The sequence below is a fragment of the Taudactylus pleione genome, unplaced genomic scaffold (genome assembly GCF_031769625.1).
Source record: "Taudactylus pleione unplaced genomic scaffold, aTauple2 ptg000927l, whole genome shotgun sequence".
NCBI lineage: Eukaryota > Metazoa > Chordata > Amphibia > Anura > Myobatrachidae > Taudactylus > Taudactylus pleione.
In genome coordinates, this window is record NW_028285328.1 from 2,282,881 (window position 1) to 2,305,873 (window position 22,993).

At 45.5% G+C, this 22,993-nt stretch overlaps 1 protein-coding gene across 1 annotated transcript in view; it reads left to right on the forward strand.

The window, feature by feature from the left end:
- NELFB (negative elongation factor complex member B) overlaps positions 1-22,993 on the forward strand; it is a 63,481-nt gene that overhangs the window by 39,931 nt on the left and 557 nt on the right. The window contains exons 11-12 of the mRNA XM_088459678.1: positions 14,136-14,277; positions 22,833-22,941. Of these exons, the coding sequence (XP_088315804.1) occupies positions 14,136-14,277; positions 22,833-22,941 (251 nt within the window). The remainder of the gene's footprint in view (positions 1-14,135; positions 14,278-22,832; positions 22,942-22,993) is intronic.

Below are 22,993 nucleotides of genomic sequence, written 5' to 3' on the forward strand. Positions count from 1 at the left end.
ATACTGAGGATAGAAGGAATGTGTATATAGCTCAGGTACATGTGACAGATGGGTAATGATGTAATTAGTGTGATGTAGTGTTAGGTGGGTATAGGATGGAGATACTGAGGATAGAAGGAATGTGTATATAGCTCAGGTACATGTGACAGATGGGTAATGATGTAATTAGTGTGATGTAGTGTTAGGTGGGTATAGGATGGAGATACTGAGGATAGAAGGAATGTGTATATAGCTCAGGTACCTGTGTCAGATGGGTAATGATGTAATTAGTGTGATGTAGTGTTAGGTGGGTATAGGATGGAGATACTGAGGATAGAAGGAATGTGTATATAGCTCAGGTACCTGTGTCAGATGGGTAATGATGTAATTAGTGTGATGTAGTGTTAGGTGGGTATAGGATGGAGATACTGAGGATAGAAGGAATGTGTATATAGCTCAGGTACCTGTGTCAGATGGGTAATGATGTAATTAGTGTGATGTAGTGTTAGGTGGGTATAGGATGGAGATACTGAGGATAGAAGGAATGTGTATATAGCTCAGGCACCTGTGTCAGATGGGTAATGATGTAATTAGTGTGATGCAGTGTTAGGTGGGTATAGGATGGAGATACTGAGGATAGAAGGAATGTGTATATAGCTCAGGTTCCTGTGACAGATGGGTAATGATGTAATTAGTGTGATGTAGTGTTAGGTGGGTATAGGATGGAGATACTGATAGAAGGAATGTGTATATAGCTCAGGTACCTGTGACAGATGGGTAATGATGTAATTAGTGTGATGTAGTGTTAGGTGGGTATAGGATGGAGATACTGAGGATAGAAGGAATGTGTATATAGCTCAGGTACCTGTGACAGATGGGTAATGATGTAATTAGTGTGATGTAGTGTTAGGTGGGTATAGGATGGAGATACTGAGGATAGAAGGAATGTGTATATAGCTCAGGTACCTGTGACAGATGGGTAATGATGTAATTAGTGTGATGTAGTGTTAGGTGGGTATAGGATGGAGATACTGAGGATAGAAGGAATGTGTATATAGCTCAGGTACCTGTGACAGATGGGTAATGATGTAATTAGTGTGATGTAGTGTTAGGTGGGTATAGGATGGAGATACTGAGGATAGAAGGAATGTGTATATAGCTCAGGTACATGTGACAGATGGGTAATGATGTAATTAGTGTGATGTAGTGTTAGGTGGGTATAGGATGGAGATACTGAGGATAGAAGGAATGTGTATATAGCTCAGGTACCTGTGTCAGATGGGTAATGATGTAATTAGTGTGATGTAGTGTTAGGTGGGTATAGGATGGAGATACTGAGGATAGAAGGAATGTGTATATAGCTCAGGAGCCTGTGTCAGATGGGTAATGATGTAATTAGTGTGATGCAGTGTTAGGTGGGTATAGGATGGAGATACTGAGGATAGAAGGAATGTGTATATAGGTCAGGCACCTGTGTCAGATGGGTAATGATGTAATTAGTGTGATGTAGTGTTAGGTGGGTATAGGATGGAGATACTGAGGATAGAAGGAATGTGTATATAGCTCAGGCACCTGTGTCAGATGGGTAATGATGTAATTAGTGTGATGTAGTGTTAGGTGGGTATAGGATGGAGATACTGAGGATAGAAGGAATGTGTATATAGCTCAGGCACCTGTGTCAGATGGGTAATGATGTAATTAGTGTGATGTAGTGTTAGGTGGGTATAGGATGGAGATACTGAGGATAGAAGGAATGTGTATATAGCTCAGGTACCTGTGTCAGATGGGTAATGATGTAATTAGTGTGATGTAGTGTTAGGTGGGTATAGGATGGAGATACTGAGGATAGAAGGAATGTGTATATAGCTCAGGTACCTGTGTCAGATGGGTAATGATGTAATTAGTGTGATGTAGTGTTAGGTGGGTATAGGATGGAGATACTGAGGATAGAAGGAATGTGTATATAGCTCAGGCACCTGTGTCAGATGGGTAATGATGTAATTAGTGTGATGCAGTGTTAGGTGGGTATAGGATGGAGATACTGAGGATAGAAGGAATGTGTATATAGCTCAGGTACCTGTGACAGATGGGTAATGGTGTAATTAGTGTGATGTAGTGTTAGGTGGGTATAGGATGGGGATACTGAGGATAGAAGGAATGTGTATATAGCTCAGGTACCTGTGACAGATGGGTAATGATGTAATTAGTGTGATGTAGTGTTAGGTGGGTATAGGATGGAGATACTGAGGATAGAAGGAATGTGTATATAGCTCAGGTACCTGTGACAGATGGGTAATGATGTAATTAGTGTGATGCAGTGTTAGGTGGGTATAGGATGGAGATACTGAGAATAGAAGGAATGTGTATATAGCTCAGGCACCTGTGTCAGATGGGTAATGATGTAATTAGTGTGATGTAGTGTTAGGTGGGTATAGGATGGAGATACTGAGGATAGAAGGAATGTGTATATAGCTCAGGTACCTGTGTCAGATGGGTAATGATGTAATTAGTGTGATGTAGTGTTAGGTGGGTATAGGATGGAGATACTGATAGAAGGAATGTGTATATAGCTCAGGTACCTGTGTCAGATGGGTAATGATGTAATTAGTGTGATGTAGTGTTAGGTGGGTATAGGATGGGGATACTGAGGATAGAAGGAATGTGTATATAGGTCAGGTACCTGTGTCAGATGGGTAATGATGTAATTAGTGTGATGCAGTGTTAGGTGGGTATAGGATGGAGATACTGAGGATAGAAGGAATGTGTATATAGCTCAGGTACCTGTGTCAGATGGGTAATGATGTAATTAGTGTGATGCAGTGTTAGGTGGGTATAGGATGGAGATACTGAGGATAGAAGGAATGTGTATATAGCTCAGGTACCTGTGTCAGATGGGTAATGATGTAATTAGTGTGATGCAGTGTTAGGTGGGTATAGGATGGAGATACTGAGGATAGAAGGAATGTGTATATAGCTCAGGTACCTGTGTCAGATGGGTAATGGTGTAATTAGTGTGATGTAGTGTTAGGTGGGTATAGGATGGAGATACTGAGGATAGAGGGAATGTGTATATAGCTCAGGCACCTGTGTCAGATGGGTAATGATGTAATTAGTGTGATGTAGTGTTAGGTGGGTATAGGATGGAGATACTGAGGATAGAAGGAATGTGTATATAGCTCAGGCACCTGTGTCAGATGGGTAATGATGTAATTAGTGTGATGCAGTGTTAGGTGGGTATAGGATGGAGATACTGAGGATAGAAGGAATGTGTATATAGCTCAGGTACCTGTGTCAGATGGGTAATGGTGTAATTAGTGTGATGTAGTGTTAGGTGGGTATAGGATGGAGATACTGAGGATAGAGGGAATGTGTATATAGCTCAGGTACCTGTGTCAGATGGGTAATGATGTAATTAGTGTGATGTAGTGTTAGGTGGGTATAGGATGGAGATACTGATAGAAGGAATGTGTATATAGCTCAGGTACCTGTGACAGATGGGTAATGATGTAATTAGTGTGATGTAGTGTTAGGTGGGTATAGGATGGAGATACTGAGGATAGAAGGAATGTGTATATAGCTCAGGTACCTGTGTCAGATGGGTAATGGTGTAATTAGTGTGATGTAGTGTTAGGTGGGTATAGGATGGAGATACTGAGGATAGAAGGAATGTGTATATAGCTCAGGTACCTGTGTCAGATGGGTAATGGTGTAATTAGTGTGATGCAGTGTTAGGTGGGTATAGGATGGGGATACTGAGGATAGAAGGAATGTGTATATAGCTCAGGTACATGTGACAGATGGGTAATGATGTAATTAGTGTGATGTAGTGTTAGGTGGGTATAGGATGGAGATACTGAGGATAGAAGGAATGTGTATATAGCTCAGGTACCTGTGTCAGATGGGTAATGATGTAATTAGTGTGATGTAGTGTTAGGTGGGTATAGGATGGAGATACTGATAGAAGGAATGTGTATATAGCTCAGGTTCCAGTGTCAGATGGGTAATGATGTAATTAGTGTGATGCAGTGTTAGGTGGGTATAGGATGGAGATACTGAGGATAGAAGGAATGTGTATATAGCTCAGGTACCTGTGTCAGATGGGTAATGATGTAATTAGTGTGATGTAGTGTTAGGTGGGTATAGGATGGGGATACTGAGGATAGAAGGAATGTGTATATAGCTCAGGTACCTGTGTCAGATGGGTAATGATGTAATTAGTGTGATGTAGTGTTAGGTGGGTATAGGATGGAGATACTGAGGATAGAGGGAATGTGTATATAGTTCAGGTACCTGTGACAGATGGGTAATGGTGTAATTAGTGTGATGCAGTGTTAGGTGGGTATAGGATGGAGATACTGAGGATAGAAGGAATGTGTATATAGCTCAGGTACCTGTGACAGATGGGTAATGGTGTAATTAGTGTGATGCAGTGTTAGGTGGGTATAGGATGGAGATACTGAGGATAGAAGGAATGTGTATATAGCTCAGGTACCTGTGTCAGATGGGTAATGTTGTAATTAGTGTGATGTAGTGTTAGGTGGGTATAAGATGGAGATACTGAGGATAGAAGGAATGTGTATATAGCTCAGGTACCTGTGACAGATGGGTAATGATGTAATTAGTGTGATGCAGTGTTAGGTGGGTATAGGATGGAGATACTGAGGATAGAAGGAATGTGTATATAGCTCAGGTACCTGTGTCAGATGGGTAATGATGTAATTAGTGTGATGTAGTGTTAGGTGGGTATAGGATGGAGATACTGATAGAAGGAATGTGTATATAGCTCAGGTACCTGTGACAGATGGGTAATGATGTAATTAGTGTGATGTAGTGTTAGGTGGGTATAGGATGGGGATACTGAGGATAGAAGGAATGTGTATATAGCTCAGGTACCTGTGTCAGATGGGTAATGATGTAATTAGTGTGATGCAGTGTTAGGTGGGTATAGGATGGAGATACTGAGGATAGAAGGAATGTGTATATAGCTCAGGTACCTGTGTCAGATGGGTAATGATGTAATTAGTGTGATGTAGTGTTAGGTGGATATAGAATGGAGATACTGAGGATAGAAGGAATGTGTATATAGCTCAGGTACCTGTGACAGATGGGTAATGATGTAATTAGTGTGATGTAGTGTTAGGTGGGTATAGGATGGAGATACTGAGGATAGAAGGAATGTGTATATAGCTCAGGTACCTGTGTCAGATGGGTAATGATGTAATTAGTGTGATGTAGTGTTAGGTGGGTATAGGATGGAGATACTGAGGATAGAAGGAATGTGTATATAGCTCAGGCACCTGTGTCAGATGGGTAATGATGTAATTAGTGTGATGTAGTGTTAGGTGGGTATAGGATGGAGATACTGAGGATAGAAGGAATGTGTATATAGCTCAGGTACCTGTGACAGATGGGTAATGGTGTAATTAGTGTGATGTAGTGTTAGGTGGGTATAGGATGGAGATACTGAGGATAGAAGGAATGTGTATATAGCTCAGGTACCTGTGTCAGATGGGTAATGATGTAATTAGTGTGATGTAGTGTTAGGTGGGTATAGGATGGGGATACTGAGGATAGAAGGAATGTGTATATAGCTCAGGTACCTGTGTCAGATGGGTAATGATGTAATTAGTGTGATGCAGTGTTAGGTGGGTATAGGATGGAGATACTGAGGATAGAAGGAATGTGTATATAGCTCAGGTACCTGTGTCAGATGGGTAATGATGTAATTAGTGTGATGCAGTGTTAGGTGGGTATAGGATGGAGATACTGAGGATAGAGGGAATGTGTATATAGCTCAGGTACCTGTGACAGATGGGTAATGATGTAATTAGTGTGATGTAGTGTTAGGTGGGTATAGGATGGAGATACTGAGGATAGAAGGAATGTGTATATAGCTCAGGTACCTGTGTCAGATGGGTAATGATGTAATTAGTGTGATGTAGTGTTAGGTGGGTATAGGATGGGGATACTGAGGATAGGAGGAATGTGTATATAGCTCAGGTACCTGTGTCAGATGGGTAATGATGTAATTAGTGTGATGTAGTGTTAGGTGGGTATAGGATGGAGATACTGAGGATAGAAGGAATGTGTATATAGCTCAGGTACCTGTGTCAGATGGGTAATGATGTAATTAGTGTGATGCAGTGTTAGGTGGGTATAGGATGGAGATACTGAGGATAGAAGGAATGTGTATATAGCTCAGGTACCTGTGTCAGATGGGTAATGATGTAATTAGTGTGATGTAGTGTTAGGTGGGTATAGGATGGAGATACTGAGGATAGAGGGAATGTGTATATAGCTCAGGTACCTGTGACAGATGGGTAATGATGTAATTAGTGTGATGTAGTGTTAGGTGGGTATAGGATGGAGATACTGAGGATAGAAGGAATGTGTATATAGCTCAGGTACCTGTGACAGATGGGTAATGATGTAATTAGTGTGATGTAGTGTTAGGTGGGTATAGGATGGAGATACTGAGGATAGAAGGAATGTGTATATAGCTCAGGTACCTGTGACAGATGGGTAATGATGTAATTAGTGTGATGCAGTGTTAGGTGGGTATAGGATGGAGATACTGAGGATAGAGGGAATGTGTATATAGCTCAGGTACCTGTGACAGATGGGTAATGATGTAATTAGTGTGATGCAGTGTTAGGTGGGTATAGGATGGAGATACTGAGGATAGAAGGAATGTGTATATAGCTCAGGTACATGTGACAGATGGGTAATGATGTAATTAGTGTGATGCAGTGTTAGGTGGGTATAGGATGGAGATACTGAGGATAGAAGGAATGTGTATATAGCTCAGGTACCTGTGACAGATGGGTAATGATGTAATTAGTGTGATGTAGTGTTAGGTGGGTATAGGATGGAGATACTGAGGATAGAAGGAATGTGTATATAGCTCAGGTACCTGTGTCAGATGGGTAATGATGTAATTAGTGTGATGTAGTGTTAGGTGGGTATAGGATGGAGATACTGAGGATAGAAGGAATGTGTATATAGCTCAGGTACCTGTGACAGATGGGTAATGATGTAATTAGTGTGATGTAGTGTTAGGTGGGTATAGGATGGAGATACTGAGGATAGAAGGAATGTGTATATAGCTCAGGTACCTGTGACAGATGGGTAATGGTGTAATTAGTGTGATGCAGTGTTAGGTGGGTATAGGATGGAGATACTGAGGATAGAAGGAATGTGTATATAGCTCAGGTACCTGTGTCAGATGGGTAATGATGTAATTAGTGTGATGCAGTGTTAGGTGGGTATAGGATGGAGATACTGAGGATAGAAGGAATGTGTATATAGCTCAGGTACCTGTGTCAGATGGGTAATGATGTAATTAGTGTGATGTAGTGTTAGGTGGGTATAGGATGGAGATACTGAGGATAGAAGGAATGTGTATATAGCTCAGGTACCTGTGACAGATGGGTAATGATGTAATTAGTGTGATGTAGTGTTAGGTGGGTATAGGATGGGGATACTGAGGATAGAAGGAATGTGTATATAGCTCAGGTACCTGTGACAGATGGGTAATGATGTAATTAGTGTGATGCAGTGTTAGGTAGCTATAGGATGGAGATACTGATAGAAGGAATGTGTATATAGCTCAGGCACCTGTGTCAGATGGGTAATGGTGTAATTAGTGTGATGTAGTGTTAGGTGGGTATAGGATGGAGATACTGAGGATAGAAGGAATGTGTATATAGCTCAGGCACCTGTGTCAGATGGGTAATGATGTAATTAGTGTGATGCAGTGTTAGGTGGGTATAGGATGGAGATACTGAGGATAGAAGGAATGTGTATATAGCTCAGGCACCTGTGTCAGATGGGTAATGGTGTAATTAGTGTGATGTAGTGTTAGGTGGGTATAGGATGGAGATACTGAGGATAGAAGGAATGTGTATATAGGTCAGGCACCTGTGTCAGATGGGTAATGATGTAATTAGTGTGATGTAGTGTTAGGTGGGTATAGGATGGAGATACTGAGGATAGAAGGAATGTGTATATAGCTCAGGTACCTGTGTCACATGGGTAATGGTGTAATTAGTGTGATGTAGTGTTAGGTGGGTATAGGATGGAGATACTGAGGATAGAAGGAATGTGTATATAGCTCAGGTACCTGTGTCAGATGGGTAATGATGTAATTAGTGTGATGTAGTGTTAGGTGGGTATAGGATGGAGATACTGAGGATAGAAGGAATGTGTATATAGCTCAGGTACCTGTGTCAGATGGGTAATGATGTAATTAGTGTGATGCAGTGTTAGGTGGGTATAGGATGGAGATACTGAGGATAGAAGGAATGTGTATATAGCTCAGGTACCTGTGTCAGATGGGTAATGATGTAATTAGTGTGATGTAGTGTTAGGTGGGTATAGGATGGAGATACTGAGGATAGAAGGAATGTGTATATAGCTCAGGTACCTGTCTCAGATGGGTAATGATGTAATTAGTGTGATGTAGTGTTAGGTGGGTATAGGATGGGGATACTGAGGATAGAAGGAATGTGTATATAGCTCAGGTACCTGTGTCAGATGGGTAATGATGTAATTAGTGTGATGCAGTGTTAGGTGGGTATAGGATGGAGATACTGAGGATAGAAGGAATGTGTATATAGCTCAGGTACCTGTGTCAGATGGGTAATGATGTAATTAGTGTGATGTAGTGTTAGGTGGGTATAGGATGGAGATACTGAGGATAGAAGGAATGTGTATATAGCTCAGGTACCTGTGACAGATGGGTAATGATGTAATTAGTGTGATGTAGTGTTAGGTGGGTATAGGATGGAGATACTGAGGATAGAAGGAATGTGTATATAGCTCAGGCACCTGTGTCAGATGGGTAATGGTGTAATTAGTGTGATGTAGTGTTAGGTAGGTATAGGATGGAGATACTGAGGATAGAAGGAATGTGTATATAGCTCAGGTACCTGTGTCAGATGGGTAATGATGTAATTAGTGTGATGTAGTGTTAGGTGGGTATAGGATGGAGATACTGAGGATAGAAGGAATGTGTATATAGCTCAGGTACCTGTGTCAGATGGGTAATGATGTAATTAGTGTGATGTAGAGTTAGGTGGGTATAGGATGGAGATACTGAGGATAGAAGGAATGTGTATATAGCTCAGGTACCTGTGACAGATGGGTAATGATGTAATTAGTGTGATGTAGTGTTAGGTGGGTATAGTATGGAGATACTGAGGATAGAAGGAATGTGTATATAGCTCAGGTACCTGTGTCAGATGGGTAATGGTGTAATTAGTGTGATGTAGTGTTAGGTGGGTATAGGATGGAGATACTGAGGATAGAAGGAATGTGTATATAGCTCAGGTACCTGTATCAGATGGGTAATGATGTAATTAGTGTGATGCAGTGTTAGGTGGGTATAGGATGGAGATACTGAGGATAGAAGGAATGTGTATATAGCTCAGGCACCTGTGTCAGATGGGTAATGATGTAATTAGTGTGATGTAGTGTTAGGTGGGTATAGGATGGAGATACTGAGGATAGAAGGAATGTGTATATAGCTCAGGTACCTGTGACAGATGGGTAATGATGTAATTAGTGTGATGTAGTGTTAGGTGGGTATAGGATGGAGATACTGAGGATAGAAGGAATGTGTATATAGCTCAGGTACCTGTGTCAGATGGGTAATGATGTAATTAGTGTGATGTAGTGTTAGGTGGGTATAGGATGGAGATACTGAGGATAGAAGGAATGTGTATATAGCTCAGGTACATGTGACAGATGGGTAATGATGTAATTAGTGTGATGTAGTGTTAGGTGGGTATAGGATGGAGATACTGAGGATAGAAGGAATGTGTATATAGCTCAGGTACCTGTGTCAGATGGGTAATGATGTAATTAGTGTGATGTAGTGTTAGGTGGGTATAGGATGGAGATAATGAGGATAGAAGGAATGTGTATATAGCTCAGGTACCTGTGACAGATGGGTAATGATGTAATTAGTGTGATGTAGTGTTAGGTGGGTATAGGATGGAGATTCTGATAGAAGGAATGTGTATATAGCTCAGGTACCTGTGTCAGATGGGTAATGATGTAATTAGTGTGATGTAGTGTTAGGTGGGTATAGGATGGAGATACTGAGGATAGAAGGAATGTGTATATAGCTCAGGCACCTGTGTCAGATGGGTAATGATGTAATTAGTGTGATGTAGTGTTAGGTGGGTATAGGATGGGGATACTGAGGATAGAAGGAATGTGTATATAGCTCAGGCACCTGTGTCAGATGGGTAATGATGTAATTAGTGTGATGCAGTGTTAGGTGGGTATAGGATGGAGATACTGAGGATAGAAGGAATGTGTATATAGCTCAGGTACATGTGACAGATGGGTAATGATGTAATTAGTGTGATGTAGTGTTAGGTGGGTATAGGATGGAGATACTGAGGATAGAAGGAATGTGTATATAGCTCAGGCACCTGTGTCAGATGGGTAATGATGTAATTAGTGTGATGCAGTGTTAGGTGGGTATAGGATGGAGATACTGAGGATAGAAGGAATGTGTATATAGCTCAGGTACATGTGACAGATGGGTAATGATGTAATTAGTGTGATGTAGTGTTAGGTGGGTATAGGATGGAGATACTGAGGATAGAAGGAATGTGTATATATAGCTCAGGTACCTGTGACAGATGGGTAATGATGTAATTAGTGTGATGCAGTGTTAGGTGGGTATAGGATGGAGATACTGAGGATAGAAGGAATGTGTATATAGCTCAGGTACCTGTGTCAGATGGGTAATGATGTAATTAGTGTGATGTAGTGTTAGGTGGGTATAGGATGGAGATACTGAGGATAGAGGGAATGTGTATATAGCTCAGGTACCTGTGTCAGATGGGTAATGATGTAATTAGTGTGATGCAGTGTTAGGTGGGTATAGGATGGAGATACTGAGGATAGAAGGAATGTGTATATAGCTCAGGCACCTGTGTCAGATGGGTAATGATGTAATTAGTGTGATGCAGTGTTAGGTGGGTATAGGATGGAGATACTGAGGATAGAAGGAATGTGTATATAGCTCAGGTACCTGTGACAGATGGGTAATGATGTAATTAGTGTGATGTAGTGTTAGGTGGGTATAGGATGGAGATACTGAGGATAGAAGGAATGTGTATATAGCTCAGGCACCTGTGACAGATGGGTAATGATGTAATTAGTGTGATGTAGTGTTAGGTGGGTATAGGATGGAGATACTGAGGATAGAAGGAATGTGTATATAGCTCAGGCACCTGTGTCAGATGGGTAATGATGTAATTAGTGTGATGTAGTGTTAGGTGGGTATAGGATGGAGATACTGAGGATAGAAGGAATGTGTATATAGCTCAGGCACCTGTGACAGATGGGTAATGATGTAATTAGTGTGATGTAGTGTTAGGTGGGTATAGGATGGAGATACTGAGGATAGAAGGAATGTGTATATAGCTCAGGTACCTGTGTCAGATGGGTAATGATGTAATTAGTGTGATGTAGTGTTAGGTGGGTATAGGATGGAGATACTGAGGATAGAAGGAATGTGTATATAGCTCAGGTACCTGTGACAGATGGGTAATGATGTAATTAGTGTGATGTAGTGTTAGGTGGGTATAGGATGGAGATACTGAGGATAGAAGGAATGTGTATATAGCTCAGGCACAGATGGGTAATGATGTAATTAGTGTGATGCAGTGTTAGGTGGGTATAGGATGGAGATACTGAGGATAGAAGGAATGTGTATATAGCTCAGGTACCTGTATCAGATGGGTAATGATGTAATTAGTGTGATGTAGTGTTAGGTGGGTATAGGATGGAGATACTGAGGATAGAAGGAATGTGTATATAGCTCAGGCACCTGTGTCAGATGGGTAATGATGTAATTAGTGTGATGTAGTGTTAGGTGGGTATAGGATGGGGATACTGAGGATAGAAGGAATGTGTATATAGCTCAGGTACCTGTGACAGATGGGTAATGATGTAATTAGTGTGATGTAGTGTTAGGTGGGTATAGGATGGAGATACTGAGGATAGAAGTAATGTGTATATAGCTCAGGTACCTGTGTCAGATGGGTAATGATGTAATTAGTGTGATGCAGTGTTAGGTGGGTATAGGATGGAGATACTGAGGATAGAGGGAATGTGTATATAGCTCAGGTACCTGTGTCAGATGGGTAATGATGTAATTAGTGTGATGCAGTGTTAGGTGGGTATTGGATGGAGATACCGAGGATAGAAGGAATGTGTATATAGCTCAGGCACCTGTGTCAGATGGGTAATGATGTAATTAGTGTGATGTAGTGTTAGGTGGGTATAGGATGGAGATACTGAGGATAGAAGGAATGTGTATATAGCTCAGGCACCTGTGTCAGATGGGTAATGATGTAATTAGTGTGATGCAGTGTTAGGTGGGTATAGGATGGAGATACTGAGGATAGAGGGAATGTGTATATAGCTCAGGTACCTGTGACAGATGGGTAATGGTGTAATTAGTGTGATGTAGTGTTAGGTGGGTATAGGATGGAGATACTGAGGATAGAAGGAATGTGTATATAGCTCAGGTACATGTGTCAGATGGGTAATGATGTAATTAGTGTGATGTAGTGTTAGGTGGGTATAGGATGGAGATACTGAGGATAGAAGGAATGTGTATATAGCTCAGGTACCTGTGTCAGATGGGTAATGATGTAATTAGTGTGATGTAGTGTTAGGTGGGTATAGGATGGAGATACTGAGGATAGAAGGAATGTGTATATAGCTCAGGCACCTGTGTCAGATGGGTAATGATGTAATTAGTGTGATGTAGTGTTAGGTGGGTATAGGATGGAGATACTGAGGATAGAAGGAATGTGTATATAGCTCAGGCACCTGTGTCAGATGGGTAATGATGTAATTAGTGTGATGCAGTGTTAGGTGGGTATAGGATGGAGATACTGAGGATAGAAGGAATGTGTATATAGCTCAGGCACAGATGGGTAATGATGTAATTAGTGTGATGTAGTGTTAGGTGGGTATAGGATGGAGATACGGAGGATAGAAGGAATGTGTATATAGCTCAGGCACCTGTGTCAGATGGGTAATGATGTAATTAGTGTGATGTAGTGTTAGGTGGGTATAGGATGGAGATACTGAGGATAGAAGGAATGTGTATATAGCTCAGGTACCTGTGTCAGATGGGTAATGATGTAATTAGTGTGATGTAGTGTTAGGTGGGTATAGGATGGAGATACTGAGGATAGAAGGAATGTGTATATAGCTCAGGCACCTGTGACAGATGGGTAATGATGTAATTAGTGTGATGCAGTGTTAGGTGGGTATAGGATGGAGATACTGAGGATAGAAGGAATGTGTATATAGGTCAGGTACCTGTGACAGATGGGTAATGATGTAATTAGTGTGATGTAGTGTTAGGTGGGTATAGGATGGAGATACTGAGGATAGAAGGAATGTGTATATAGCTCAGGTACCTGTGACAGATGGGTAATGATGTAATTAGTGTGATGTAGTGTTAGGTGGGTATAGGATGGAGATTCTGATAGAAGGAATGTGTATATAGCTCAGGTACCTGTGACAGATGGGTAATGATGTAATTAGTGTGATGTAGTGTTAGGTGGGTATAGGATGGAGATACTGAGGATAGAAGGAATGTGTATATAGCTCAGGCACCTGTATCAGATGGGTAATGATGTAATTAGTGTGATGCAGTGTTAGGTGGGTATAGGATGGAGATACTGAGGATAGAAGGAATGTGTATATAGCTCAGGTACCTGTGTCAGATGGGTAATGGTGTAATTAGTGTGATGTAGTGTTAGGTGGGGTCGGGATTACTTGCACAGTACTATTGATCTGTATTGCATGGGTGGTGTATTTCTAGAGGGGGGGTCTGCTTTTCTTTTGTGCGCCTGTTCTTGCCCCTGGCCGGGTGCTGCAGTTACTTAGCGACCTGACAAAGCTTCCCATACATTCGCATTATGTCACTGTATCTGGCAGCACCCTGGGTATGGGGAGGAGGGGGGGATACAAAAGTGTATATTATACTATAAAATATATAGAAAATGCTGAAAATGACATATTGAAAATCACTTCTTCCATATAATATAACCTATTAAACATTTGGTGATGATTATTTACTGATTTTTAAATTTTCCTCTTTTATTTATCAGAGGAGACGTGCAATGACTCTGCCTTTACAGACCTCTTCCTGCACCTCTTCACCAGTAACCTGACGCTGCTCTCCGAGGAGTTCGGGTCGGAGGAATTCTGCAGCCACGTCTTCGAGGGCTTCTTCCTTACAGCCTGCACCAAGTAAGCTCCTCTGACTGCGGATTGTGAGTTCTAGGTGTGCGTTTCCCAATACGCCGACGTTGTACCGGGAAGACCTGGCTCGCGTTATCTCCGAGGTCACTGCAAAGCGAAGACTTTAGTGATGAAATATAAGAATTCATTCTGCCAGGAAATGCGCTATATCGCGTATATTATTCTCCGGAACTCTGCACATTTGTGAGATACTGTAGATTTTAGTCGCTGACTAACACATTTCATCATAACAGTGGCACCTGCAGGCCGTAAGCACACCGGGGGAGGGTAATCAGTATGATTTATGATAATCACACTGAGTAGTTAGGGAGCGGGGGCAGGATAATCACACTGAGTAGTTGGGGAGCGGGGGAGGATAATCACACTGAGTAGTTGGGGAGCGGGGGCAGGATAATCACACTGAGTAGTTTGGGAGCGGGGGCAGGATAATCACACTGAGTAGTTGGGGAGCGGGGGCAGGATAATCACACTGAGTAGTTGGGGAGCGGGGGCGGGATAATGACACTGAGTAGTTGGGGAGCGGGGGCAGGATAATGACACTGAGTAGTTGGGGAGCGGGGGAGGATAATCACACTGAGTAGTTGGGGAGCGGGGGCAGGATAATCACACTGAGTAGTTTGGGAGCGGGGGCAGGATAATCACACTGAGTAGTTGGGGAGCGGGGGCAGGATAATCACACTGAGTAGTTGGGGAGTGGGGGCAGGATAATCACACTGAGTAGTTGGGGAGCGGGGGCAGGATAATCCCACTGAGTAGTTGGGGAGCGGGGGCAGGATAATCACACTGAGTAGTTAGGGAGCGGGGGCAGGATAATCACACTGAGTAGTTGGGGAGCGGGGGCAGGATAATCACACTGAGTAGGGAGCGGGGGCAGGATAATCACACTGAGTAGTTAGGGAGCGGGGGCAGGATAGTCACACTGAGTAGTTTGGGAGCGGGGGCAGGATAATGACACTGAGTAGTTGGGGAGCGGGGGCAGGATAATTACTGAGTAGTTGGGGGGCGGGGGCAGGATAATTACTGAGTAGTTAGGGAGCGGGGGCAGGATAATGACACTGAGTAGTTGGGGAGCGGGGGAGGATAATCACACTGAGTAGTTAGGGAGCGGGGGCAGGATAATGACACTGAGTAGTTAGGGAGCGGGGGCAGGATAGTCACACTGAGTAGTTTGGGAGTGGGGGCAGGATAATCACACTGAGGGGGCAGGATAATGACACTGAGTAGTTGGGGAGCGGGGGCAGGATAATGACACTGAGTAGTTGGGGAGCGGGGGCAGGATAATGACACTGAGTAGTTTGGGAGCGAGGGCAGGATAATCACACTGAGTAGTTGGGGAGCGGGGGCAGGATAATCACACTGAGTAGTTGGGGAGCGGGGGCAGGATAATGACACTGAGTAGTTGGGGAGCGGGGGAGGATAATCACACTGAGTAGTTGGGGAGCGGGGGCAGGATAATCACACTGAGTAGTTTGGGAGCGGGGGCAGGATAATCACACTGAGGGGGCAGGATAATGACACTGAGTAGTTGGGGAGCGGGGGCAGGATAATGACACTGAGTAGTTGGGGAGCGGGGGCAGGATAATGACACTGAGTAGTTAGGGAGCGGGGGCAGGATAGTCACACTGAGTAGTTTGGGAGCGGGGGCAGGATAATCACACTGAGGGGGCAGGATAATGACACTGAGTAGTTGGGGAGCGGGGGCAGGATAATGACACTGAGTAGTTGGGGAGCGGGGGAGGATAATCACACTGAGTAGTTGGGGAGCGGGGGCAGGATAATCACACTGAGTAGTTGGGGAGCGGGGGCAGGATAATCACACTGAGTAGTTGGGGAGCGGGGGCAGGATAATCCCACTGAGTAGTTGGGGAGCGGGGGCAGGATAATGACACTGAGTAGTTAGGGAGCGGGGGCAGGATAGTCACACTGAGTAGTTTGGGAGCGGGGGCAGGATAATCACACTGAGGGGGCAGGATAATGACACTGAGTAGTTGGGGAGCGGGGGCAGGATAATGACACTGAGTAGTTGGGGAGCGGGGGAGGATAATCACACTGAGTAGTTGGGGAGCGGGGGCAGGATAATGACACTGAGTAGTTAGGGAGCGGGGGCAGGATAGTCACACTGAGTAGTTTGGGAGCGGGGGCAGGATAATCACACTGAGGGGGCAGGATAATGACACTGAGTAGTTGGGGAGCGGGGGCAGGATAATGACACTGAGTAGTTGGGGAGCGGGGGAGGATAATCACACTGAGTAGTTGGGGAGCGGGGGCAGGATAATCACACTGAGTAGTTAGGGAGCGGGGGCGGGATAATCACACTGAGTAGTTGGGGAGCGGGGGCAGGATAATCCCACTGAGTAGTTGGGGAGCGGGGGCAGGATAATGACACTGAGTAGTTAGGGAGCGGGGGCAGGATAGTCACACTGAGTAGTTTGGGAGCGGGGGCAGGATAATCACACTGAGGGGGCAGGATAATGACACTGAGTAGTTGGGGAGCGGGGGCAGGATAATCACACTGAGTAGTTGGGGAGCGGGGGCAGGATAATCACACTGAGTAGTTGGGGAGCGGGGGCAGGATAATCACACTGAGTAGTTAGGGAGCGGGGGCGGGATAATCACACTGAGTAGTTGGGGAGCGGGGGCAGGATAATGACACTGAGTAGTTGGGGAGCGGGGGCAGGATAATGACACTGAGTAGTTAGGGAGCGGGGGCAGGATAATCCCACTGAGTAGGGAGCGGGGGCAGGATAGTCACACTGAGTAGTTTGGGAGCGAGGGCAGGATAATCACACTGAGTAGTTGGGGAGCGGGGGCAGGATAATCACACTGAGTAGTTAGGGAGCGGGGGCGGGATAATCACACTGAGTAGTTGGGGAGCGGGGGCAGGATAATGACACTGAGTAGTTGGGGAGCGGGGGCAGGATAATGACACTGAGTAGTTGGGGAGCGGGGGCAGGATAATGACACTGAGTAGTTAGGGAGCGGGGGCAGGATAGTCACACTGAGTAGTTTGGGAGCGGGGGCAGGATAATCACACTGAGGGGGCAGGATAATGACACTGAGTAGTTGGGGAGCGGGGGCAGGATAATGACACTGAGTAGTTGGGGAGCGGGGGAGGATAATCACACTGAGTAGTTGGGGAGCGGGGGCAGGATAATCACACTGAGTAGTTGGGGAGCGGGGGCAGGATAATCACACTGAGTAGTTAGGGAGCGGGGGCGGGATAATCACACTGAGTAGTTGGGGAGCGGGGGCAGGATAATCCCACTGAGTAGTTGGGGAGCGGGGGCAGGATAATGACACTGAGTAGTTAGGGAGCGGGGGCAGGATAGTCACACTGAGTAGTTTGGGAGCGGGGGCAGGATAATCACACTGAGGGGGCAGGATAATGACACTGAGTAGTTGGGGAGCGGGGGCAGGATAATGACACTGAGTAGTTGGGGAGCGGGGGAGGATAATCACACTGAGTAGTTGGGGAGCGGGGGAGGATAATCACACTGAGTAGTTGGGGAGCGGGGGCAGGATAATCACACTGAGTAGTTGGGGAGCGGGGGCAAGATAATCACACTGAGTAGTTGGGGAGCGGGGGCAGGATAATGACACTGAGTAGTTGGGGAGCGGGGGAGGATAATCACACTGAGTAGTTGGGGAGCGGGGGAGGATAATCACACTGAGTAGTTGGGGAGCGGGGGCAGGATAATCACACTGAGTAGTTGGGGAGCGGGGGCAAGATAATCACACTGAGTAGTTGGGGAGCGGGGGCAGGATAATGACACTGAGTAGTTGGGGAGCGGGGGAGGATAATCATACTGAGTAGTTGGGGAGCGGGGGCAGGATAATCATACTGAGTAGTGGGGGAGCGGGGGCAGGATAATCACACTGAGTAGTTGGGGAGCGGGGGCAGGATACCACAGGGCATCTTGGTAACGGCTATATTCTGAGTGTCGCAGGCGTGTCAGGAATGCGCCACCTTCCCGCCGCTGCAGTCATTTGCAGAACATCAAAGTGGATCATCTGGTCTGTGTAACTTGCCCTTTAAGTGCCACAGGAACATGGTTACTGCTGCCAACAGTGTGCCCACCCGTACGCAGATGTTTTCGGCAAGTTTATCGTCCATGCCAGTATTGTGTGAAAACTTATCTGGAAAGTGACAGCCCCATACCGATCCGACCCCATAATTCCGGGACGTGGAGATCTATATAATGGGTACTCGGGGGCATATTCAGTTATCCGCCGGGTTTACCCCACTCCTGCAGCTTGGCCCTGGGCTATTTAATGACAGGTCGCTATTCTGTGCGTTAAGCCACTTAACGTGGATGTTCTCGCAGCCGCTGCCAGGAAAAATTCTGTGTAAAATACACCCCCTGGGTCTTAATGCATTGGGTAACCTATAGATTCTGTGCACTTAATGCATGGGGTAACCTATAAATTCTGAGCACCTAATGCATGGGAAACTTATATATTCTGAGCACGTGATGCATGGGGTAACCTATAAATTCTGAGTACTTAATGCATGGGGTAACCTATAGATTCCTAGCACCTAATGCATGGGAAACCTATATATTCTGAGCACGTGATGCATGGGGTAACCTATATAGTCTGAGCTCGTGATGCATGGGGTAACCTATCGATTCTGAGCACTTGATGCATGGGGTAACCCTTATAGTCTGAGCTCGTGATGCATGGGGTAACCTATAAATTCTGAGCACTTAATGCATGGGAAACCTATAGATTCTGAGCATGTGATACATGGGGTAACCTATAGATTCTGAGCACTTGATGCATGGGGTAACCTATAGATTCTGAGCACTTGATGCATGGGGTAACCTATAGATTCTCAGCACCTAATGCATGGGAAACCTATAGATTCTGAGCACTTGATGCATGGGGTAACCTATAGAGTCTGAGCACGTGATGCATGGGGTAACCTATAGAGTCTGAGCACGTGATGCATGGTGTAACCTATGGATTCGGAGCACTTAATGCAATGAGGTAACCTATAGATTCGGAGCACTTAATGCAGATTTCATGGGTTATTGCACAAGGAAAATGTCAGACAATTGATTAGCTTTGGCCGTTAAATAAGAGTATTAAGTGAAACCGCAAAGGTCAGAGGGCCTGATTCAGAGCCGCTCGTTCGCTCCGAGCGATGTTCGCACAACTGCGCATGCGTATGGGTTGTAATACGCATGCGCGAACCAGTCATTACGGTCGGAAATTGTGTGCTCGCAAAATAGCGAATGCCTGCTAATTTGAGTGACAGGATGAGGCGTTTGTGGGTGGTAACAGGGGAAGGTGCTTGAAAACGGGGAGTGGAGATCCGAACGCAGGCGGTCAAAACGGGCGATTTAAGGGTGTGCATAATTAACAAAGCCGCATCATCGACAACGTCACTTGGTTGTCTTTTAGCCTGAACTGTTCGCATGATTGCGGTAGGAAAATCCAACCACAAGCACTGCGAGCAGTTCAGACGCCTTTCGATGTACTCGATTAATCTAATAAATAGCGGAGATGACGTAGGATGCGAGCGGCCAGGTGGCGTCTTTACAAAATAGCGAGCGCATGTTTCGTTCGCTCGCTCAGACACAGAGGCGTCAACAGACCGCAAAGAACGAGCGCTCTATTTAAATAGCCGGCCCCTTTTTCTGAACGAGCGAGCGCAAATAGCGTCCGGCTCTGAATCAGGCCCAGAGTTCGGTTTATCCTGGTTTAATTCCTATTGCTGCAGTTTTCATTGAGCCACTTATACCGAATAAAACAGTGCGATTATTCGGGAGGGGTGCAGCCACCAAATCCTGGGATTGAGATCTGTAACGGATACAAAGGAAAGAGACTGAAAAAGTGTTCAACCACATCACGTGCCGTGTTATCTACTTTATAGGACTCTTGGGTTACAGGCCTTTATATTACAGGTTATAGGCCTTTGTATAACAGCGGCAGAACCTTCTGACACCTCAATGTCTCATTATAAAATAGTGTACACCGCCCTGTGAATACCGTACACTGGTAACGCCAAATGATGTCACTTTCCGTCTAGAGCTTCTCTGCTGTGGTCCAAGTAAAACGCTTATTATCTTTATTTACAGAACTTTCTGATAAGCTCAGTGGGAATATTGTGTCCTGTTCAGCGGCCGCCTCCCCAGATAGCGTCACGCTGAGCCGTTACGCTGAAGGTCATACTTCCCTCATCTTTGTTTTCTAAAGAGATTGAAAACCACACGATATGTCGTCCAATCTCACGGATCGGAGTGTGTACCCAAGAAACGCATGCTCCAGCATGACACGTCCCACCCCCCCTGGGACCTGGCATCGGCAAGTCTATATGTACTTGCCGGGCGCTGGCGATATCACACTGGGTACATATCTGCTAATGTGTACCCAGCATTACAATGGAGAGATACTTTGTTCAAACGTTCATGGTCAGTATCGTTGGGAAAATAATCTGTCCCATCCCATGATTACCACTAGGGGGCAGTGCGTGATTTCAGTCTGACTGACTGATAGCTCACTGTATAGTAGTATAGGAAGCAATATGGCAGCTTTCACAGGTGCGCAGAACAGACCATTTCTCAGACCTCCCCACATTCCCCTTGTATGGCCCTCAGACCTCCCCACATTCCCTTGTATGGCACTCAGACATCCCCACATTCCCCTTGTATGGCCCTCAGACCTCCCCACATTCCCCTTGTATGGCCCTCAGACCTCCCCACATTCCCCTTGTATGGCCCTCAGACCTCCCCACGTTCCCCTTGTATGGCCCTCAGACCTCCCCACGTTCCCCTTGTATGGCCCTCAGACCTCCCCACGTTCCCCTTGTATGGCCCTCAGACCTCCCCACGTTCCCCTTGTATGGCCCTCAGACCTCCCCACGTTCCCCTTGTATGGCCCTCAGACCTCCCCACGTTCCCCTTGTATGGCCCTCAGACCTCCCCACGTTCCCCTTGTATGGCCCTCAGACCTCCCCACGTTCCCCTTGTATGGCCCTCAGACCTCCCCACGTTCCCCTTGTATGGCCCTCAGACCTCCCCACGTTCCCCTTGTATGGCCCTCAGACCTCCCCACGTTCCCCTTGTATGGCCCTCAGACCTCCCCACGTTCCCCTTGTATGGCCCTCAGACCTCCCCACGTTCCCCTTGTATGGCCCTCAGACCTCCCCACGTTCCCCTTGTATGGCCCTCAGACCTCCCCACGTTCCCCTTGTATGGCCCTCAGACCTCCCCACGTTCCCCTTGTATGGCCCTCAGACCTCCCCACGTTCCCCTTGTATGGCCCTCAGACCTCCCCACGTTCCCCTTGTATGGCCCTCAGACCTCCCCACGTTCCCCTTGTATGGCCCTCAGACCTCCCCACGTTCCCCTTGTATGGCCCTCAGACCTCCCCACGTTCCCCTTGTATGGCCCTCAGACCTCCCCACGTTCCCCTTGTATGGCCCTCAGACCTCCCCACGTTCCCCTTGTATGGCCCTCAGACCTCCCCACGTTCCCCTTGTATGGCCCTCAGACCTCCCCACGTTCCCCTTGTATGGCCCTCAGACCTCCCCACGTTCCCCTTGTATGGCCCTCAGACCTCCCCACGTTCCCCTTGTATGGCCCTCAGACCTCCCCACATGCCAAAACCTCCACCGCATTCCCATTAGACCCTCCCAAATGGCCCCTCACCTCCCCTGCATCAGGAGCATCTGCCCGCTGGCCCTGATTGTGGAATAGGTGGTCAGTTACTGGCATATGAGGGCTGCGCTATGTGTTTGGCCTGTGACCTGCAGTGTCCGGTGTATTGTGTGTGTATATGTATTTGTGTGTGTGTGTGTATTTATTTTTAAATACTCGCCTCTTGTTACTTTTCAGGAAGACAGTGGAACCCCACAAATAACCTGCTAAATGTATGTGTGTTTATGTATATATATAATCTCATAGGGTTCTCCCTAGGTGCCCCTATAAGGTATCCGGTAGGAGTGATTGCTCGCTTACAGAGATTGCCGTCATGTTCTGTAGCCATTGTTACCATCCCTGTCCGTCGCACAGACACCAATGACAGTCGGTGGCGTCCAGCTTCCCGTGCGGCGCTGGGCGTGTTGGTCTGTAATGAATAAACCGATTTGGCGCTTAGTGGGACAAACAAGGGATCATGGGAAATAAACGTTACAAAGCGGATGGGGCAGATGATATTTAGCACAATTGTTGTTGTCCACTATACAAAGCGCAATCCAAGTACGACGACTTGACAGCGTGGCCAAATCTTACCAGAGGAACAATCTAGACCCATGTTTGTCCCATTTACATCCATTGTGTCTTATAGCAAAAACAAAGGGCCTCATTTATCATGGAGTCTTATAATGCCATCGTCTTCAGTTCCGCCTATATACCGTACAATACACTGATTAGATTTATTTGTGTCTGTAATGTAACAGTGACATTTGTTAGTAGCAAAGCTCAGCTATAGTTTAGTATTAATCAGTCCATAGAAGTCTTTTAGTTCTCCTTTGGCGAGTTGAATCGGGGACTTACCATCCCGTCCTTGTAATGATTATAACGTGTTATTCTTTGCAGGAAGGAAAACAGTCACAGGTTTGTGCTGCGCCTGCTGCTTCACCTCCACCACAAAGTGGCACCTTCCAAACTGGAGTCTCTACAGAAGTCACTGGAGCCTTCCAAAACCGTAAGTGGGGGGTAATCGTCCCATCCCTGCTCATTAATGCGGTTTGTAGAGA